Genomic DNA, 19,481 nt, shown 5'->3' on the forward strand with positions numbered 1-19,481 from the left:
GGAGGGTGGGTGGGCTATTATCCTGCCGAGCTTTTTGCACGCAGTACGGTCCAGTGTAATTGCCAGCGTAGCTGCTTAACGCTGCTTCTTCAGTAGCGAAGCGAGAATTCTAAACAAAATTCAATATCTAGGTAGCCTTTGCTGTGGTGGTGATCTCACCGTCGAAACTGTCTAATGCCTTCCGGACCTCGTCCCCTTAACCTACCCGCCCTCCAACCCTTTATCATACGATATTATGGAACAGTAATACCGTACATCATAGCTTAATTGTGTACTTCTTGCCCCCGTCTAGCTATTCCAGAGTATTTCTGCTTAGGAATGGAATTCCAGCACTTAAACGCGGCACCTCTTGCCAAGGGAGAAGAATTATTAATACCATGTCATAAATTAACCACTAGTGGATGTGAGGAGCATTTGACAGCATTTGACTTGCTGTTTGCACAGCTTTTTAAGTAATACTTTTAGCAGAGTTGATTTGGTCTCAGAATACCTATGATGCATATGAGAAATAGCGCAACAAAAACTACATCAAATGAGTAGTATCAAGGAGCCTACAACCCAGATTCTCTAGTTATATTAAACGACTATTACGGATACTTGAAACCTTTTGAGACGATGTCCAAGCCTGCTGCTAGTGCCGCTATGCTTTTATCCATAGGTAGATAGTCTAGGAAAGGTGATGTTTTGTTTATCGGCCCCCTATCGAGACATTTACGAATAGCTTCACCGCCCACTCAAATAACGCACGAATAACTCCACCGCCTACTCCCTAGGTGATAAGGTTGCTATCGAGACAGATCTCTATTTGTTTACTTTTAGGTGAAAGGAGACTACAGATACAACCATCACCCACGCGCTCTCTAGACGGTCCCTCAACACACTCTCGTCCCTTCTTGTCCTACTACAATCTAGACATTGTCCATCGTCTTCTTTGAGCAAAATCGCTCTGTGACACTTCCAGTTACTGATTTTGATAAAACGAGACGCGTGAAACTGGACCATCACACGAAAACAAACCCCCTTTCAGCCAAGAGGTAGGTTGTCTGTTCTCGATCTGAGACCAAACATCCAACTAACGTATTCACGTAGCAAGTCATAGTGACAATGAAGGTCCAACATTTTCAACAGCTTCTTGACGCTCAAGAAACCATGTTGAAGGCTATCCTTGGGGAAACTGACGGCATCACCGAGGAGGCTCTTAACAGGATCTTGAAGGGTCACTCCAAGAGATTCAATGAACTGTTGGACGAAGCACTTTCTCGTCTCCATCCAAATATTGTTGATACCGATGACCAGTCAGTCATGAGAGCATCAAGCTCTACCACCAGACACCCATCCAACACTCTCGCTACAGCTAGACGTCCATCCAACATTCCCAATACCATGGCGCTCAAGAGCATGACAACAGGCAACATAGTTGCTCAAGTTTCTACTATTCCTCGCACCGCTACCCCTTTCAATACTCCAAAGAAGCGCCCCCCCATTAGTATCGCTATTCCAAAGAAGAGGCCCCGAGAAAGCAGCTCGCGCCCTTGCGACCCTCTTGGGAACGTCTTCAATCCTAAGCCTGCCCAAAAGAAACAGGCCCCAACTCCTAAAAATCCCCAACCTGCTATTGGTGCTGCAAGAAAGGCCAACGAAATCATGCAATCAGCAAGTGACGATCGACAAAGCTCCCGTGTCCTCTTTCCTAATGTCACTCCATTGAAGAGTCAGTCAGCCGATAAGGAAATTGAGGAAAGCAAGCTTGTGAAGAGATCTGCTTCTCCAGAGCATAGTCCCATGGAGCGGGGTGGAGTGGCCATTACTGACACCGATATCTTGTTTAAGGAAGCGGAGAATGAGCTAGCGAGAAAACCCAAGAGACGATTCTGGTAAGTCAACCACTCTGTTTCATGCAGCCAACACTAACGCCATCACAGATCTGCGTTGCTACACTGTCTGAAAATAGCCTGATGGACTTGTTGGTTGGGGCGTTAGGGGGGCTGACAATGAAATGATGTTGCTGCATGACTTGCCTGTTTTTAATGAAATACCAACGAGCCGGATACAGTCAAATACCAAATGAAACTGTAGTTCAAAACCACTAACTTGAGTGTATCCAATATTCCTGCTCCATTACCACCTTTTGATGTGTTTTGGAAATGATCGCTCTGCTTTGGCTCTATGAGGTCACTAATACCTCGTCCACAAAGTGCAAGTGAGTTCTCTCACCATATACAACAGCCATCATGGAGATCAACACATAGCGGGTATAACTACAACTTCTCCGCCAGGGATGGATCTCCTTGTTATGGAGTCCCCAGTCTCATTGCTGCTTTCCATTCATATCAGGCAAAACCTCGGAGTATACACCAGCATCGTAAACTCGAGACTCTGAGCATCCATTCTAAGCAACGAAATTTGACTCTTGGGCACCGAGCAAGGCTGATTAGTGAGAACGAAGAGGCCGTTTGAGCTTTGATGCAGGTCCTGAAATTTCCGGTGATTGAATTTAGAAAGGAAAACGTCTGCCTAGTGGCCCTATACCCTTCCCTTTCAGCCAAGTAGCTTTGAGCGCTGAGAGCTTTTGCGGTTTTGTCGTGAATGTTATGGCTGGTATGTTATACTTGGCCGTCCCGTGAGGATGTGATACTTGTTGTTTATAGTGACTGTAGAGAAGCTGGCTGGTCATGTTGAGGTATGAAGTCAAGTTAAGGTACAAGTAAAGTAGAGGGTAGCCTGTGCTGGGCCACCTCGCATGTGCTACGGAGTACTCCATGCGGAGTTTGCTCATGGGATACATTCTTAGTGCTCCGTACCTATATGCAATACCTAAGGTAGGTAGGTAGCTGTGGTCACTTGCGACCTCTTTCCATCTTCTATCCCAGCCTCAGATCCACACAAGGAGAGTATGACCTTGCGTGCTGGAAAAATCATTCGGGGAGCATCAGGAACTTATAAGCTGCTGGACGCCTTGAAATCTCTCACCATCTACAAAGCTCAAGTGCTGTCGGGTCCTCGTATGAATGCGAGATGGTATGTCTCTATCACCATGCTGGAATTGCCAATGTCTTACTCCAACCAAAGGGCTGTCGTAAAAACAGCTGTAGCTGAACTCGAAAATGCCGCCTTGAAGCGTGAATACAACAATTATAAGATCCCCGACATTGCCTCGAGTCCCTACATCCGAACCCTCTACAACGCTCTTGGTTCCTTTGAAGAAGACGTACGCCAGTGTGATGCCGCTGCGGAAGACCCGTTATGTCTGGTATTCGAATGTCTGGAAACTGATCTGCAATCGTTATCATCCCACCAATATCGACGCGATTCACGATTGCCCAAGATCATTTCTAAATCGGTCCTGTCAGCCCTTGATATTTTCAAGAGATATAAATGCTACTCATACAGGTAGGTATTCTACTGCTAGCAGTGTTGTCCATATGGGACTAAAGCGATTAGATGTTAACCCAAACAATGTTTTCCTGTCGAGGATCGATGGGCCTTCACCGATAATTAAATTAGGAGATTTAGGACTGAGTACGTACTCCTCTGCCCCATACCCTTCACCAACACTTACATGATAGTGGTTAAGGAGGGTTATAACAGCCAGCGGCTTCACTGTCTTCCATGTCGGGCTCCGGTGGTGTGGCAAGGCATAGGCTGTTTTCACTCCTCAGATGTATGGTCCGTCGGTGTTACGGTTAGTTGCATCCACACCCTCTTATGATTTAGACTAATAGAGAAGTTGGGACATTGACTCCACGGGAGAGCTATTTTGGTGCAAGTGACAAGATCGTCGAGGATCATACCGAAGCGTGGTGCATTGCAAAACTCCAGAGTCTCGTTGGGTCACTCGGGATCTGTATTGATTATCAGCCGTACAAGAGCGAATTTGAGCTTGCTGAACAATTGACATCGATGGAAATTGGACCGGGTCTCGGCAAGCTAATCAAAGTAGGTACCTTGCGCCAGGAACTACAATCTCTCTCAGATCCATCGGTGTCGACTCGGCTACTGGACTTTATCGACTATTTACTCGTCATCGATATGGCAAAGAGACCAACGGCTCGGGAAGCCCTGCAAAATCCATACCTTCAGTATGTCTAATGACGGAAAATCACCGATCGTATGGCGTGTATTGGAGACAAGTTGGGCGCTTAAGACAGGCGGAAAGGGCCCAACATGTACTATTCGGGTTCGCGCAATCTTGCCACGGTGAAATTCGCAGCTCCTGGTCTGTTTCAATAGGGCTCTGGTGCCACGTTGCACATTGTTCTTAAGCTTAGAAATGGTAGGCAAGGCACGCCCTTCATAGAGTTGTTGGGCTATTTGTAGATGAAAGAACGGAGAGGAGTGAATTGGGAAGTCGCGCAAGCTTTATACCCCGGGAAGGCGGCGGCTGACCCGTGCGTAGTTTTCCCAGCTTACCTACCGTCTGGTCGTTGTATACTAGTAGCAAAGTTATAGAAAACATCCAAAGTTTTATAGAGTGTCCTAAGTACACCGAGTACACTAGGTGTACTAGGTACAGTAGTAGGTTTATTATAGAGTATACCCAGTAGCAGAGTACTAGGGCATCACCACGTGATTGGAGGCAACCTGGCCAAGTCAAGAGTTATTATCTGTAGCATTATATGTTCAAGAGTACCTAGGTACCTAGGTATCTTTCTGCCCTCTTCCAGTTCTGATGAGCTTACGGCTTAAAATTTGGGCATATAACATCACGTGATATGCAACTTTCCCTTTTCGGCTAGGCAAGGGATAACTACGAGAAGGAATTAGGAGCTCCAACCCTGACCTCGGGGTTATTAATTGGTTACATGCCTGGTGATTTGATTATATCGACCTCAAAGGGGCCTTGCACCAAACACAGTGGCACTCACTACCCTGGATCAATTGCAGTCTTGGCACAAGAAGAGAAATCTTTATCCGCCCATCGGATATCTTCGGCATTCCTGCGATGTGCAACAAAGTTATTGCTTTTCGTCCATGTTCATGTGCTAAGAGGAGCGGCAAAGCAAACATGAGGTTTTGGTGGCGTGATAGCGTGATGGCGGGTATTTATTTATGAGCGGGAGAATTTCCGAAGTGGGTATGTGACACGTGATATATGGGTTCCATTTTTGTGGCCTACGCCTATAGAGTGCCTTCTAAGCGGTTTAATTATCTTCAGAAAATGTACCAATTTGTTTACAAGAGGAATCTAGGTGTATTTAACCATAGTACTTTGTACTTACTCTATTATTCTAATATCTAGCCAGCAAAGTGAACCTATTCCTAGGTCTCTGGTGAGCCTTTGTCCGCCCACCGTATCCTCTATACCTGGCCGGAATTGAGGTATTCAAGCTATACGAATGTCTAACTGAAATTGAGGGATTCAAGCTGCACGAATATCTGACTGAATTTGAGATATTCAAGCTGCACGAATGACTGACCAGATTTGAGATATTCAAGCTGTACGAATGTCTGGCCGAATTTGAGGTATTCGAGTCGTGTGAATATCTCAATTTCGGTCAGATATAGAGGCCTAGTATATAATATCTTTAGGTTCTTGTAATATCAAGTACATTAGATGTTCTAGACTATGGATGCCGGTATATATAAAATTGAAACGTTAGATGAGATTGGGTGTGGAAACCCACTGGACTTCAATGCCTTCACCTCTCCCGGAAACGCCGAAAATCGATATTCTGCTTGTCGCGGAAGCCCCCAGGGCCCTTCGCAGACACGTCCCAGATCTCCATCACAACATCCGGGAAATCAACAGAGTTGAATCTTATTGATCTTCATCCGAAATGCCGACCTATGACTGACCTGGCCAAACATCATTCGCAATACTTCTCACTAGAGCAAGTTTGTTCTTCATATCCTCCCAGCCAAGTAAGTTGCCCTCCTCATGACTAGCGAAGCCGCACTGTGGGCTAACTCCCATTCTCTCTAGAGCTTGCTCTCTAGTTTGCCCAGCTCCTTTGGCAATAACGTCGGCAGCTGCGATCAGTCGTTCCTTCATTTTCTCCTTGTCCTCAAGCTCGGGGAATTTGGATGTAATTACACCCAGGATGACATTCTTGTGTGCTGGGAGATGAAGCAGAGGCTCGAATCCGCCGGCCCTGGGAGTATCGTACTCAAGGTAGTAAGTTGCTACATTCAGGTCTTGGAAGAGTTTGGTGGCGATACGATCATACCCTCCCTCTGAGAAATGGCGAGAGCCCATGAAGTTTCCTAGACGTCAACGTTAGAGGAGATTTGAAGAGCGTAGGAAATTAGTACCTCTGCAGATGTGAAGGCCAAAGTGGATCTTATCAGTATGGTTCGCGATGCTGTCGTTATAGCACTTGATGTATGAATCTAATAATTCATCTGGAGTCTTTGTATTCGACTTGTCCTCTGCCCACCCTTGGATCATTTTCTCGGAACAGAAGTCTATAACTTAGCATAATTTGCAAAAATAACGGAATGCTGCTGACTTACAAGCAAAGTTCGGGTCATCAAATTGGACATTTCGTACTCCAGCGGCGTAGAGGATATCTAACTCAGCCCTGACTGCTTGGGCAATATCCCAGAAATATTCATCGTCGTTGGCATAGACGTCTTTTGGGTATGCTTGCCCGTCCTTATAACGGAGATGGTACCAGGGAGGTGCAATCATGGTCAATTTAATCTCACCCCAGCGCTCTTCTGGAATCAGTGTCTTCATGTATTCGAATTGATCGACCAAAGTGCTCTTCCCCTTATGGCGGATTTTTCCTGTGCACACACATGATTGGCCCGGCTTGTGACCTTTCTCAATGAAACCAGCAATATCAGGAACATAAGGGCGGAAAATATCCATGGATGGGTTTCTGATTTCTGTCATGCCTTCCAACTCCTCGAAGAAGGTGCCCCAAAAGACAGCGCGGCTAAATGAATATTAGCACAACCAATATGAAGTGCCAAAACCACCGACTACTTCAAACCCACCGATATTCTCCGTCAGTTACACCATGGAATCCAGCGTCGGTTTGAACTTTGACGACCTTGGTGATGGCTTCATTTTCGGCTAGTGTGAGTTCCTCTTGACTCAATTGCTTGCTCTCGAAAGCAGCCCTCTTTTGGAGAAATTCCTTGGGTCTGAGTAAGGAGCCCAAATGCTCGGCTCGGAAAGGCGGATTGCGGTGGATTTTGGCCATTTTTGAACTGCCGTAAACACTGCGATGTAATGCTTTCTCTTGGTTTTATGATGATAAATTTTGAAATGTGTCTTTTGCAAGACACTGAGAGGGTGGGAGTGAGGTGGGTTTTATTCTGCTGACCTTGGGCCCCGCGGGGGCCGTTCGCAAGTGCCCCGCATCCGCCCCTCCCCCCACCTCGTCCCTGAAATATCCAAATACCCATAGCTGCGCCACTACTTCAAATCCGCGGGGAATATATTGTGGAAGCAATTTCAGGATATGACCAGCTTCATCAGTTTGTGGAAATAATCGTGTGTATCTTATTACTTATTCTACGTCCCAGGGAGAGTAGAATAAGGACGAGGGCCAAGCGAAAGTAGAAGTCCCTTGCGTCGTTGTACGAATGATGTGAAAGTATCTCCTCAGGCGCTAAACTACCTAGTGGAAGCGGTACTATAGTAGCACCCGAGTTATAGGGAGTATTGCTGGTCATGTGTTAGTTACATGGAGCGAGTCCAAGCACACAGTGTATGGTATGGGGGTATAACTTCAAACCTCGGTATATACAATTGTTTCAAGGCTGAAGTTGATAAAAACATATATAAGGTTCAAGATCCATTCGGGCCTAGGACTCGTACTGTGCTGCAATAGTGAAAGAGCAATAACCGATACTGATTGTTGTACTTGGCTACTCCGTAAGAGGAGTATAATATGAGATCGTCCGCCTTAACAGCCAAAATTCAATATATACCACCCTCTTCCCGAGGGAGGCTTCCGGCCAAGTTCCCTAAAACTTGCTTATCGACCGTGGTTCCCTGCCGTCCATTGTCCCATGCGTGAGGCGCAGAGAAGCATTGGCTGGACCAAACCATCTATATGCGACTTCCTAGATTAACCCGACCGTTCCGGCGGCCCAGGGCGTAGGCCAGATTGGCGAGGGCAAAGCGAGATAACCAGGCCAGGCTACCTGCAGTGGTCTCACTTGAGCCCTGTTGGAAGAAGGGAATTATGAGGGGTGGCGAGGAAATTAAAAGAGATAGAGCGCAATGAGGAGAGTTCATTCAGTATACAGAAGGTTGAGACTTTCTACAATCTTCTCAACGCTAGAGTACCTTGTAGATCTCCGCAATTCCGCCTCGAGAATCCCAACAATATATCCTCATGGCCCAGTAACTGTACTTTCTTATGGCTCCGGGAGCTGCCGCCGCTTTGCCGGAGTAGCGTACAGTGGTTGGCAAGGACCAAGATACCTAGGTCTTGAATGGACCTGAGCGTCTTTGGGGTTGCGCCAGCCATAAATACCAAGATGCGAGGGTTTGTACCTAGGTACCTATGTACCACACTGTACTGTACAAGGGGCTGTTACAACAATGTCCAACCGACCCTCAATTTCTCAAATCATATGGAGCATAGGCGCATGTTCGCAGGTGAAGAAGTATGTAGGGTAGGAATGAAACCACCACAAAATCAGGTTGCGAATATCCTGAATCACATTAGCATGATATGTATGGCTGGTGGGCGATAGGTTCCTGGGTTGCTGACAGACTATCTTTCAGATGACGACGAAGATATCCTCCTGCATCAATCACGGCGTCCCCTGGCCTATGATATCGAGGCCATTGCCACAATTCATCTCTAACTATTGCGCTTGATATCCCACGATCTTTAAAGTGTTGTACTTGATTGTCCTTATTCAGGCTATCGGATCAGCCTTTTTCAAGTTACGTAGGTCCCCGTGTTGGGATTTCATACGCAACCAGCATTAAGGCCCGCTATGGGCTTCCAGTGATATACCACTGTTCTACTGGAACTTCGAGGAATTGCCGTCATCAAGTGGTGTTGACTAGGGAACTGCTGGCTATCGGATTACCTTCAAAACAAAACAAAAAAGGCCGCGAAAGGAGAATGATATGACATGGGCTCTTTTATAAGCCAGGCGGCAAGGAAGGTACCAAGGCCCTACAGCTTGAGCATAACTATAGTTAGCAGCTTCAACCAGCAGTTCAAAAAAGGATGCAGCCAAAAACAACAAGGAGAAGTCCGAGATGCCCTGTACAACTCTTGTCATTAAAATCGCACAAGATGTTCCATGTAACATCTTCCATTCCATGTGTCCATGAATCCGTGATCATCAGTATAGTACACAATATGAAGATGGTCCCAAATCTATACCCTTTATACAGTCGCTATAACGCCAATACGCCATGCGGCCTATGCCAAAGCCCAACATTACACTCGGTATATAGCGCAGTGTTTCCTATATGGCCGACACGGACGAATTTTGGCCAGCAGGTGCCGCAGAGGCCGGGTTGCTGGTTCCAACACGCCAGTTCAACACCATAACTGTATCTTTCTCTCCTTCGCCGCCCTCGTTAAAATATACCTGTCGGACAACATCTTTCTTCTTGCCGCGAGTGGGATCGCTATCGATGTACATGCTATCTAGCAGCTTGTATCCCATTTTCACATCGTCTGGAAGTTTGCCTCGCAGCGGTGCAAGGGAATGCTGGACGTCCATTTCGTCCCCTCCCAGCGATTGTGGACTCCATGTTTGTTCCATTTCGTTGAAATTGATTTTATCAACGCTGCTCGTATCTAAAACGCCTGCCGGTTTCTTTCCAGAAGCATTTCCTTTCGGATAATGCGCTATCGAGAAGCCGTTGGTGAGTACCATTTCGTTCGAAAACTGCCAGCGCTGTAAAAAGCAGGAGTCACAAATATCGGCTACCAGGTGCATCTTTTCCATTTCAAATGCCGCACCCCAGCCCCCGTTCCAATGGTGTAGGGACAGCATTTCCCTCCCTGACTCGTAGAAACCGGACACATCGCCGCCCATATCTAGCTGATGTAAGCCTGGGATATGCGTGAGCTTTGTCGTCGAATATTTGTATATGCAATCCATGATACTGATATCGCCCGATGTTGTCCGCAAGTGCTTTATACAATCGTCATTATGGTCGTGCACTACCTTTGCAAGAGGTGAGGAAAGCAATATCCCAGCCCCGCCAAAGGCCATCAGTCCGTAATGGTTCACTGACCACCAGTCCTCACTTAGACTGCCTAGGTATTGTTCTTTCGACAAGTCATGTGCGGAAAGCATTGCCTGCAGGTCATACATGCTAGGGAAGAAGGTATCCTCATCTATACAAATAACCCACTCTGTCTTGTTGTCTCGCGCTTGGTACATAACGTCAACGAGAGAGAAGGATCTCTGTGGGAGACTGTGGTCTGGGTGGACTGGGTGTATAATCGACACATTCATGCCTTTGTCGTGGAACTCCTTCTCCAGGGCAGCCATTTGTTGGTCGTTGGCAGGTGTTTCCTCATCCTTGACTAGGTCTATGACAATTGCAAAGAGTCGAGCATTCGTGTTCGGGAGCCAGCGCGCCAGGTGCTTGGCTGTGTCATTAAGACGTTGAATCGTCGTCTGCAGCCCAAAAATCATGTTCGATGCGTCGACTGCGGGCATCGCAACATGCGGCACCTCGAGGATCAAGGGAGGAAGACATTTTTCGCTTTTCAGGGTCTTCGATTGCGAGAGATCGGCCGTCTCGAGGTCGAGGAAGAGCGGCTCGTCCAATATCGTTAGAGATGGCCGATCTGAACCTGGGCGTGAGCTTACGGGCTTGGTGATGATGTCGCGCGAGACATATCGTATGGGATTTGTAAAATTATAAATGTCGAGCCAGTCCAATTGGTCCTCGCATGCTGCTGGCATTGGCGCTTTCTCCTTCACAAACCCAGGGCGTATCCAGCTTTCGATCTCCTGAAGTGGAGTCCCTTGCGACCCATATCGCACAACAAAAACGATTCCTGCAACGATGGTGAGAAAGGCGACAAGAGAAAGAGGCTTGTGCGGATGCATGATCAGGCTACATGAGGTCTCGCGATCAATGCATTGCGCGCAAAGTAACGAGCGTGATAAGATGGAAGCAGCAGAGGTGCGTATGAAAATGTATACTTCGTACAAACAGTTACGTCTGAAGAAGGTACCTAGGTACGGTAGGCACGGTAGTACCTTCGTACTCCGTACAAGAGCTACAAGAAGACCGAGACAAGGAGGGCACGGACAATGATAAATCTGAGATCCGCCGCCCGATTAGCAAGCAAGCAAGGCTCGAGCTTGGATATCTCAATCCTCTAAAGAAGATTAAAGAAAAAGGACTGGTTGGGTTTGGTGGCCGGCTCGCCTTGGACGTACTCTGTAAATAATTACCACTACGGAGTGTAGAGCAAAGGCCCTTGTTAAACTGATCTCTCTTTAACTTCGTTAAGCAATCTGTCTGTTTCGACTACCTAGGTACTTGGTGCCTACGGAGGTAGGAATGTAAGAACTGAGAAGCACATTACTTAATTGAGTTGAGAGAAGTACCTAGGTAGTTTTAAGGGTCCTTTGCTAGCGCTCTATACAAATCTCATAGCCTCTCTCCATCCGTCCACTATTATACGTCAGGGGTGGACGGAGCAGGCCACAAGGCTGGAACGTCACCTTCGTGCAATCGTCCCAGCTCCCCGGCTCAGTTAACAACAAAACAATAACATTTCTAAACAAACTACGGAAGTGACCTCCGCCATCAAGCATTGCGAATATATAATGCCTGCAATGATATGATACAGCCAACATCATCACCCATAGCTTAACGCCCATCCACGCATTACGACCACCCGAAACTATTGTCGCAATGGCCTCTTTGCCTCCTTCAGAGCAGAATTCCGGCCGGCGTGGCGATGGGAGGCAGGCAAATCCCCAACCGTCCACACCAACCACTATCCCTGGTTCTTCGCGGCCAGATCAATCATTAGGCACAGAAACCGTCCTCTTGAATGATCCCCGCGCGGGCGTATCGTCCCTCGACAATCCACCGCCCGGTGCACAACTAGATATCCGAAGATGCTGGATATGCCAGGGGGATGAGACAGAGGAGGCTCCCGGAACGTCTATATGGAGGAAGCCGTGTCCTTGCTCGCTTGTGGCTCATGATGAATGTCTCCTCGAGTGGATTGCCGATGCAGAGGCTCCCAAACCGGGCGAGCTCGCATCTCCACATCAAATAGTATGTCCGCAGTGTAAAGCGGAGATCAAGATCGAGCGCCCTCAAGACCTGGTTGTCACCATGTTCGATCGGGCCCAGACCCTTGCTACGGCTTGTATACTCCCCACTGCTCTTAGCGGCATAGTAGGCTGTTGTTATTCGGGGTTGGTTGTCTATGGCTTCAATATAATACACATTGTCTTCGGGCCAGAGGATGCGTCGAGGCTCCTAGCATCTATGCGGGGAACTCAGTATACCCACCGCACCTCACTTATGCAGTGGTTGGACACCTTGATCTCAAATACGGATCCTTTCTTGCCTGGATTGGGTGCCATTTCGAATTGGAAGGCATGGCTCACTTTACCACTAATTGGGCCTGGTCTCGTGCTTCTACGGACAAAGATGGCCGATTATACGTTTCCTCTACTTATGCCTCTGGTAAGTGTCTTTGGCCTCGTCCTACGTGTGTTGCCCATGCTAACCCGTGTTGTAAAAGTACTTCCTAAATCACTCGCATCAAAACATATACGATTGGCCTCCATCCCCAGGTCTCACATTTGCAACGATCCCCTACCTCCGAACTGCATATAGTGAACTCTACCGTTACGCCTTCGCTGATCTAGAAAAGAAGTGGGATATGGCTGTACAGCGCAAACCACGAGAAGGGGAAACTGCCGAGCAAATCGCTCGAAACGCAGACAATGAAGAGGGTCGTGCCATTTTTGAGCTAGAAATTGTGCAAGAAATTGAGGAGGAGCGCTTTCCACCAGCAAGAGTGGCCGGTAATGATGCCAGGAATGAGGGCCAAGCTGCAGGTATTGAACAAGGACAAGCGGGGAATGCACATGAAGATGTGGCTGCTGAGGGGCCACAAGGCGGACAAGCTCGTAACAACGAAGGTTGGGAGTTCCGCCAGGACATATCGACAGCTCACATAGCAACTACAGTTATGGGCGCGTTGTTCTTCCCCGCTATTTCTTCACTAATGGGCGATTTGTTATATCGCTTATTACCTGCCAAATCAGTTGGTCGAGGGATTGGAGTACGACTTGCTGGGAGAGGGTTGTTAAAAGAGAAGTGGGGAAGAACTGTGATTGGCGGGTGCCTGTTCGTGGTGTTGAAGGATGTCGTCACGCTCTACTGCAAATGGAAGAAGGCGAGAGATTTTGGTAAGAGGAGAGTACTGGATTATGTGGGACCGCCGAGAATAAGATGAGCGCCAGTATCGACTACGCTTCGAATGATTCAAAATCGATTGATTAGCGGTCGTTGAGGCTAGCGAATCTGCATATACGAAAGCTCGTCCCTGAGGAAAGGAGAGTTGTACATGCCTCTAATGAGCTACAAGACAGCCTGATGAATAATGGGAAAATGTATAGATACTCTACAACAACCAATACAGGACAACGAAATACATGAAACCATACTCCAAATCCTATTAAATCTTGCTAATCATCTGATGTCTAGATCAGATCCTCCAACCGTAGAGTGTGTATCATAGCAAAAAGCTGCGGTCCCCTCCATTGCTGAGTATGGGGTAAGGGCCAACTTGTGGTTGTCACTCAACCTTGTCACCAACTTACTTGGGCTTGTTACTCGGTTTAGAAGTTATTAGTGCTTGAGTAAACGCCAACATAGAGCTGTTAATCTAATGAACGGTGAAAACAGGGCCTAACAGTTCTGGAATCGATGGAACTCGGGGACTCCTCCAGGGGACAATATCTGGAATGTGCACATTCACCATATGGATATACAATATTTGGTGAGACAATTAGGTACTAGGTAACTAATTGTGACCGACTCAGCAGCTCATTTGCTCTAGCATTGTCATAGCATGCATCGGATGCTAGGCTACGGCACAGATATGGAACCACATGCTATGTATACCACTCCCTTGGGATGTTTGTGTTTGCGGCCTAAAAATATGTGGTATCAAGCCTCCTACAAGATAACTGTATGCGCCTTTGAGGTAATTTTCATGCACCTCTCCTTTTGCTCATCTGTTAGGTACTTAATTTTAATGGGGACAATGATTTCAGGCTTGCTTCAAACTTCAGCGTTTTGTTGCTTTGCAACTGCATTTCGCTCGTCCTTCTGCGTCCCCGACGACCCTGCCTGGAGCTTGTCAGGATTTCCCGTTCCCATGGCGCTCGAATCCTCTCTCCTCTCGTCTGCCCTATTATCCGAGTGCTTTCTACTTATATTTCTTGTTTGGCTTCGCTCGCCTTCCTTATTCATCGCCATATCACCACCATCAGCTGAAGTGTTCCTATTCCTCGCTTGCTCTGCCTGCTGGCCACTCTGCGGCCTCAAAGCATCCCCTTTCTCCTCATTAACACCGACTAGATAACTCTTGTCTCTACTACCAATCACTCCCTTGGCCAGTTTAGGCAACCCTTCAACACACCTCACCATCTCAGTCGTGAAATCCACCACCATAGCCTTAGGGAAATCGGGCACCCAGTCGGCGACAGCTATTCCCTTAGCAATGTATCTCAATACTGAATCTACCGCCAACTGCTTTAGCTGCCTCTTCCGATCCCCACGTTGAACCTCATCCCTCCCTATCACTATGCTCTCGGAATACGCCAAATCGCAAAATGTCTTCAACTTGCTCATTCGAAAGTCTCCTAATCCTTCAAGGTTCCCGAAAATAAGATCGTGGTGAGAGAGGAGATAAATGAGAGGAAGAATGGCCGTATTCTGCAGGCTGGGAATCAGATATGTCGATCCGAAAATCCAGAGCTCAGTTAATTCCAGGGGATCTGGAAGCTGATCCGGCGGAGTGGGGGGTGGGAGTTCTTGAAAGTAGAGCCAATTTGTGAAGAGACCGAAGACAGAGGCAGAGACGGTTGGGAGGTGGATTGCCTCCATGGTAATCTGAGTTGTGGAGAGGGTGATTGGGGTGGAAAGGATTGTGCTCGAATTTCGGCTTGGAATAGAACCTGGGTCTGCAGTAGCTGCTTTTGGAGCTTGGCTCGTGGCCAGAATCCGGGTTGTGGTTGCAGCATTGGCAACGTTTGTTGGATTTGAAGGGAGGGCGGAGGAGAGTATTTTGGCAAAGACTGGTGAGTAATGCGTTATAGCACTTTTGTGTAGGACAAACACTTGGGTATTAGGCAAAGCGCCGGCGTAGACGGTTACAAATGTGGGGTTTGGTGTTCTGTGAGGGTCGGTTCAGGACCTTTGGTTAGTTAAATGATAATTCATTGGACTTGTTGAATAGGGAATTAGCCCTCAGGATAGGTGGTCCCGGGTAAGAACTTGGAATCAGAGCACAATAAGTGGTGCTCTAGCTAAAATGGACGAAGACCCCGAACCATAAATAAATCCCAATGTGACAACGGACTTACGAGAAATTTAACGGGCTTCTTTTCTGGTGACCTTGCGGGATCAGTGATGGTGGGATTGGAGGTGTAGATGCGGCTTTCGCAGCTAAAGACTTCACCCTGGTGGGTTTCGGAGTTTTGGCATCCTTTTGAGCTGGGGCTTTTGCCTTCTGTTGTCGTTTGGGCTTAGGCTCCTGAACGTCGGCGTTTGCGGCCGCGGGTGTACGCTTGGTTTTGGGTGGCATGATGGACTTCGAACTTTATAAGATGCCAATTTCTCTAGTAAGTATTGAGTTGAGGGGAATCATAAAATGGCCATGCTGTATTGTGATTATGGAATTGCAAAGTGACCTAGTGGGGATAACTGATTCAGCTCTCCATCTTGCGAGCAGCGACTTTGAAGGGGAAAGTGAGTTATGGTAATGATCGGCGTGGAAAATGAAGAAGCATACCAAGTACTGCGCTGGATTATATCGGGCGCTATTGTAGATAGAGTGGATAGCTAGATACTTGGTGGAACGCCGTGAAATGTTCACGTTGTTGCGCAGTAGACCTCAAGGTGCACTCTACCTTTGCGTCAAATTTTAGATATGAGCTCTTTAGCTATATCTCCTCCGCTTCTCCTAGGTCCTTATATCATTCAAGCCAGAATGCAGTTCGGCTATAGATTGGATCTAGTCGATGAAGAAACTTAATCAGGGCTTATGAGATAGGCGAGCGAATAAGAACTAAAAATCTCCCAAGATGGTTGCTTTGAGATCTGCCATGATAGATATCCGGCTCCATGCACCTAGTCTGACACGCCCGCCAAAATATGTGTTTGCAATTGGGATTAAAGCAAATATTGTTGTACAGCTACGGAGAGGTGAAAGCAGAAACCAATATCCGGCATTGCTGATACCGCTAGTACTCGGTGGGGAGACAGGGAGATAATATCGTAATAACAGCTGTTCCGACCTGCCAAAATTTAACGGGAGTATACCATACCAACCAAGATAACAGACTGTATCTCCCGCCTTCCCTCAGCTACCTGTTAGCTCTGTTCCCGCCGGTAGGAACACTTTTGTGCCATAGGCCCAATATCAAAACCTGCATGGGTTCTCTCAAGCCATCTTATTTCCCGCTTCGGAGCTGATATCGAACTTTTGCACCTGCAATCGGGGTGTTTGTGAAATTCTGGGCTGACGTGAAGTTGAAATTTAGTTCGCTAAGAAAATAGGGGCTTCATGTAGATTATTTAGCCGGCGGGGGACCCTTGAAAGCTTGAAGGCAGGACACTGTTCAGCTACATATTGACGCGACATACGAAGTACACTCCTTTGTCAATTGATAGCTGTCGGATTTAATAATATGTACTATACTTCGTTTCTTCCGCCCCTTCATGGAACTTCTCTCGACATGGCACCCATCTCGAAAGATAAATACTCCATCCATCATCCTCTCAACCTAGAAGGCTACAATGAACGTCGCAATTCCCCCATAATCACCTCCTGGCCAGTCGCCAGTATTTGCTTTGTGTTTACATTGCCCCTTTCCCAAAAAAGACCATAATTGGCGCGATCTAAAGTCTTGTTTGTGCATAGAGCTTGGCTCTCCGAATCTAGATCGCCTGCCTTGACTGAGGTTTATTTCACCTTTGCAATACTGCTTTGAGTCTCACTTGCCTTTTTTAATGTTGTTTTCCTCGCCCCTCACGTCTATTAACTCTCCTAACCCAACCCCGTTCGCTGGAAGTATATAGGACTAGATCTCAATGTTGGATCTGATTACTGGTTTTCAGGAGGATAAAAACGAGCAACTAAGATGCGAGTAGCAAACCGAGGTAGCTGTGTATTTATACAGGTGGCATGGGGAAGTGCTCACAGTCGCGGGAAACCAGCACACAGATCACTTACCCTCTTCAATACAAGTGCTATTATTATTTTGGCAGATTAAACCTTATGGCATCTCAGTATTTTGCAGTGCAGTTGTCACAAGTTGCAGGCTCAACATAAAATATCATAATGAAACGTATCTCAATGCTTATCCTTAACATGCTTGACAAACCTGTTCAAGTTTCAATGACTTAAAAACCAATAGGGTTAATTAAAGGGAAATAAAAGTTGATCCAGCTTTAATTCTCATCTAACTCGGTAACTCTAGGTCCGACGTTTTCTTTCCGCTTTTACTTGCACCTCAAAGCTTCCCCATTGGTATTAAACACTGTCCTCCCACCACAGAGACACCCTCAAGTATGACTGTCAATATTGATTGTGTTCATATCCCTACGCTTTCGAGTTTCGTGCTTGTTATTTAACAACTGCCCTGGTTTTTGAGATCTCCCCACCTGCCCTGGCAGGTGATACCATCACCATCACCATGCTTCCAACTGTTCCCAACCATCAGGTATGCGTTATATTTTATTCTCGAAATCGTCCATTATTAGAGCTTGGATATGTGGAACTGCTAATGTAGCTGGGGCAAGAGCTAACTGGTCTGCTGTAAAAAACTCTTGGAAAGCCTTCAAAAATGCCATGATGTAGATACCTCTAAGATGTCTAGCGAGACACATTTCCAGAGCAAAGCATTCGCTCTCTATCATTCTGTCATATACCTCACATTCGATATTTTGAGCCTGATATGCGCATTCTCTAGCTTGGTCCATAATCTCATCCGCATACACCAATGGCGAGAGGTGTTCCGACTCCAAGTAGACTGTCACTGCGCATATAAGAAGCGTGCCGACGAACCAGACGACAAGATTCCTAATAATACGTCGGAGCATGATATGGGCCCGTGGATCACTGTGATGCCGATACATCCACCATGGCGTTATGTAAATGCAAATGTAGGTGGGCAGCAGTAGGGTCCAGATTGGCAACCGCAAAGATTTGACGGTGCCCCAAAGGACGGCAGCGTTCGGGGAGGACATTTTTCTATGCTAGATGCCAGCACAATAAGCTAATGGGCCCGCATTCTATACTAGGACTTCTAACAAAGAAACATACTAGTTAACAAACCAACCTGCAATATTGGAACTTGTAGCGATATCCCGCATCCGGGCATCCTTTATTCTCATATAAAATTTCGCCCTTTGATGAGCATTCGAATACTTTATCTCATTCCTAATTCAGCCACATTCTTTGTCGTGCGTCACGTATCCAAATTTATCCCGTTCTTCCAGTGTCTCTTTTCCTTCCAGAAAAATTACCTCTTTAGCTGATTGCGTCTTTCTATCTATTCCAGCGGGGCCTTGGTCATTGACACTTAAGACAAAACTTCCCCTTGAATTCAGCTCGTTCTCTCCTTTTTCAAAAACAAACAACTAGTGTCTATTTTCTTCTTCTCTTGACACACCATTTGATCCCCAAAAGAATTCCAAAATGGATAGCCCTCTACCGCCGTTACCTCCCTCGCCGCTACTAGTTAGTGAGCACAATCATAATAATGGCCTTCAAAAAGGCAATGAGGATCATCTTCTGATAAATCACTCTAAGAAAGATCCAACTATTGACGACAATACTGCGAATTATAGCGCTGACGGCAACGATATCGGAGATGAACATGAGCAAGAGCGCAACCTTCAGATTCAAGAAATGTTCAACAATGTTTTTCAGGTATCGCAAAATTTGATATCTATCGACCGAATACTGGAGAATATTCATACCAATGCGTTACTTTCTGTCGTCGCAACAATTCGTGGGATAGCAGAAGAGTCGAACCAGATTCTAGTCAAGAACAACCAACTATTAGGGGGGATCCTCACCGAAGGGCAGAGTCAGAGTCAGGCAGTTGAAGAGGATCCTAATAGAAGGCCAATTGATGACAGCAAATATTCAGCAACTTGTGACTGCAACCACGGGTATACTCCCCAGCGTGGTGACTACAGCTCCGTGTACCCCTGCAATAGCTACGCTAATGGCAGCTGAAATCCCAAAATCCGTTACTGCCTGTAGCTGCCTGTAGCTGCACTCGTATTGCAACGGATAGGATTGAGTTACTGTTAG

General features: G+C 46.8%; 7 protein-coding genes across 7 annotated transcripts; 4 read left to right on the plus strand and 3 right to left on the minus strand.

Moving 5' to 3' along the window:
* Positions 1 to 1,104: 1,104 nt before the first annotated feature.
* BP5553_02133 (uncharacterized protein) lies at positions 1,105 to 1,878 on the plus strand (the record flags this gene model as incomplete). Its single annotated transcript, XM_032010756.1, has 1 exon — positions 1,105 to 1,878. The coding sequence occupies one exon, from the start codon at positions 1,105 to 1,107 to the stop codon at positions 1,876 to 1,878; it is 774 nt and encodes a 257-aa protein (XP_031874810.1).
* A 1,015-nt stretch (positions 1,879 to 2,893) lies between these two features.
* BP5553_02134 (uncharacterized protein) lies at positions 2,894 to 4,089 on the plus strand (the record flags this gene model as incomplete). Its single annotated transcript, XM_032010757.1, has 4 exons — positions 2,894 to 3,345; positions 3,395 to 3,519; positions 3,567 to 3,661; positions 3,715 to 4,089. 4 exons carry the CDS (start codon positions 2,894 to 2,896, stop codon positions 4,087 to 4,089), a joined length of 1,047 nt encoding a protein of 348 aa, XP_031874811.1.
* Positions 4,090 to 5,785: 1,696 nt separating this feature from the next.
* BP5553_02135 (UROD protein) lies at positions 5,786 to 7,151 on the minus strand (the record flags this gene model as incomplete). Its single annotated transcript, XM_032010758.1, has 4 exons — positions 5,786 to 6,204; positions 6,253 to 6,405; positions 6,454 to 6,881; positions 6,943 to 7,151. 4 exons carry the CDS (start codon positions 7,149 to 7,151, stop codon positions 5,786 to 5,788), a joined length of 1,209 nt encoding a protein of 402 aa, XP_031874812.1.
* Positions 7,152 to 9,390: 2,239 nt separating this feature from the next.
* On the minus strand, positions 9,391 to 10,998 carry BP5553_02136 (Uncharacterized protein; the record flags this gene model as incomplete). The annotated part of the gene is made up of 1 exon (XM_032010759.1): positions 9,391 to 10,998. One exon carries the CDS (start codon positions 10,996 to 10,998, stop codon positions 9,391 to 9,393), a length of 1,608 nt encoding a protein of 535 aa, XP_031874813.1.
* Positions 10,999 to 11,815: 817 nt separating this feature from the next.
* BP5553_02137 (uncharacterized protein) lies at positions 11,816 to 13,382 on the plus strand (the record flags this gene model as incomplete). Its single annotated transcript, XM_032010760.1, has 2 exons — positions 11,816 to 12,604; positions 12,663 to 13,382. The coding sequence occupies 2 exons, from the start codon at positions 11,816 to 11,818 to the stop codon at positions 13,380 to 13,382; spliced, it is 1,509 nt and encodes a 502-aa protein (XP_031874814.1).
* An 830-nt stretch (positions 13,383 to 14,212) lies between these two features.
* On the minus strand, positions 14,213 to 15,740 carry BP5553_02138 (uncharacterized protein; the record flags this gene model as incomplete). Its single annotated transcript, XM_032010761.1, has 2 exons — positions 14,213 to 15,329; positions 15,520 to 15,740. The coding sequence occupies 2 exons, from the start codon at positions 15,738 to 15,740 to the stop codon at positions 14,213 to 14,215; spliced, it is 1,338 nt and encodes a 445-aa protein (XP_031874815.1).
* Positions 15,741 to 18,857: 3,117 nt separating this feature from the next.
* On the plus strand, positions 18,858 to 19,403 carry BP5553_02139 (uncharacterized protein; the record flags this gene model as incomplete). The annotated part of the gene is made up of 1 exon (XM_032010762.1): positions 18,858 to 19,403. One exon carries the CDS (start codon positions 18,858 to 18,860, stop codon positions 19,401 to 19,403), a length of 546 nt encoding a protein of 181 aa, XP_031874816.1.
* Between the last annotated feature and the right edge of the window lie 78 nt (positions 19,404 to 19,481).

Source organism: Venustampulla echinocandica (genome assembly GCF_003357145.1).
Source record: "Venustampulla echinocandica strain BP 5553 chromosome Unknown scaffold_0, whole genome shotgun sequence".
Classification (NCBI taxonomy): domain Eukaryota; kingdom Fungi; phylum Ascomycota; class Leotiomycetes; order Helotiales; family Pleuroascaceae; genus Venustampulla; species Venustampulla echinocandica.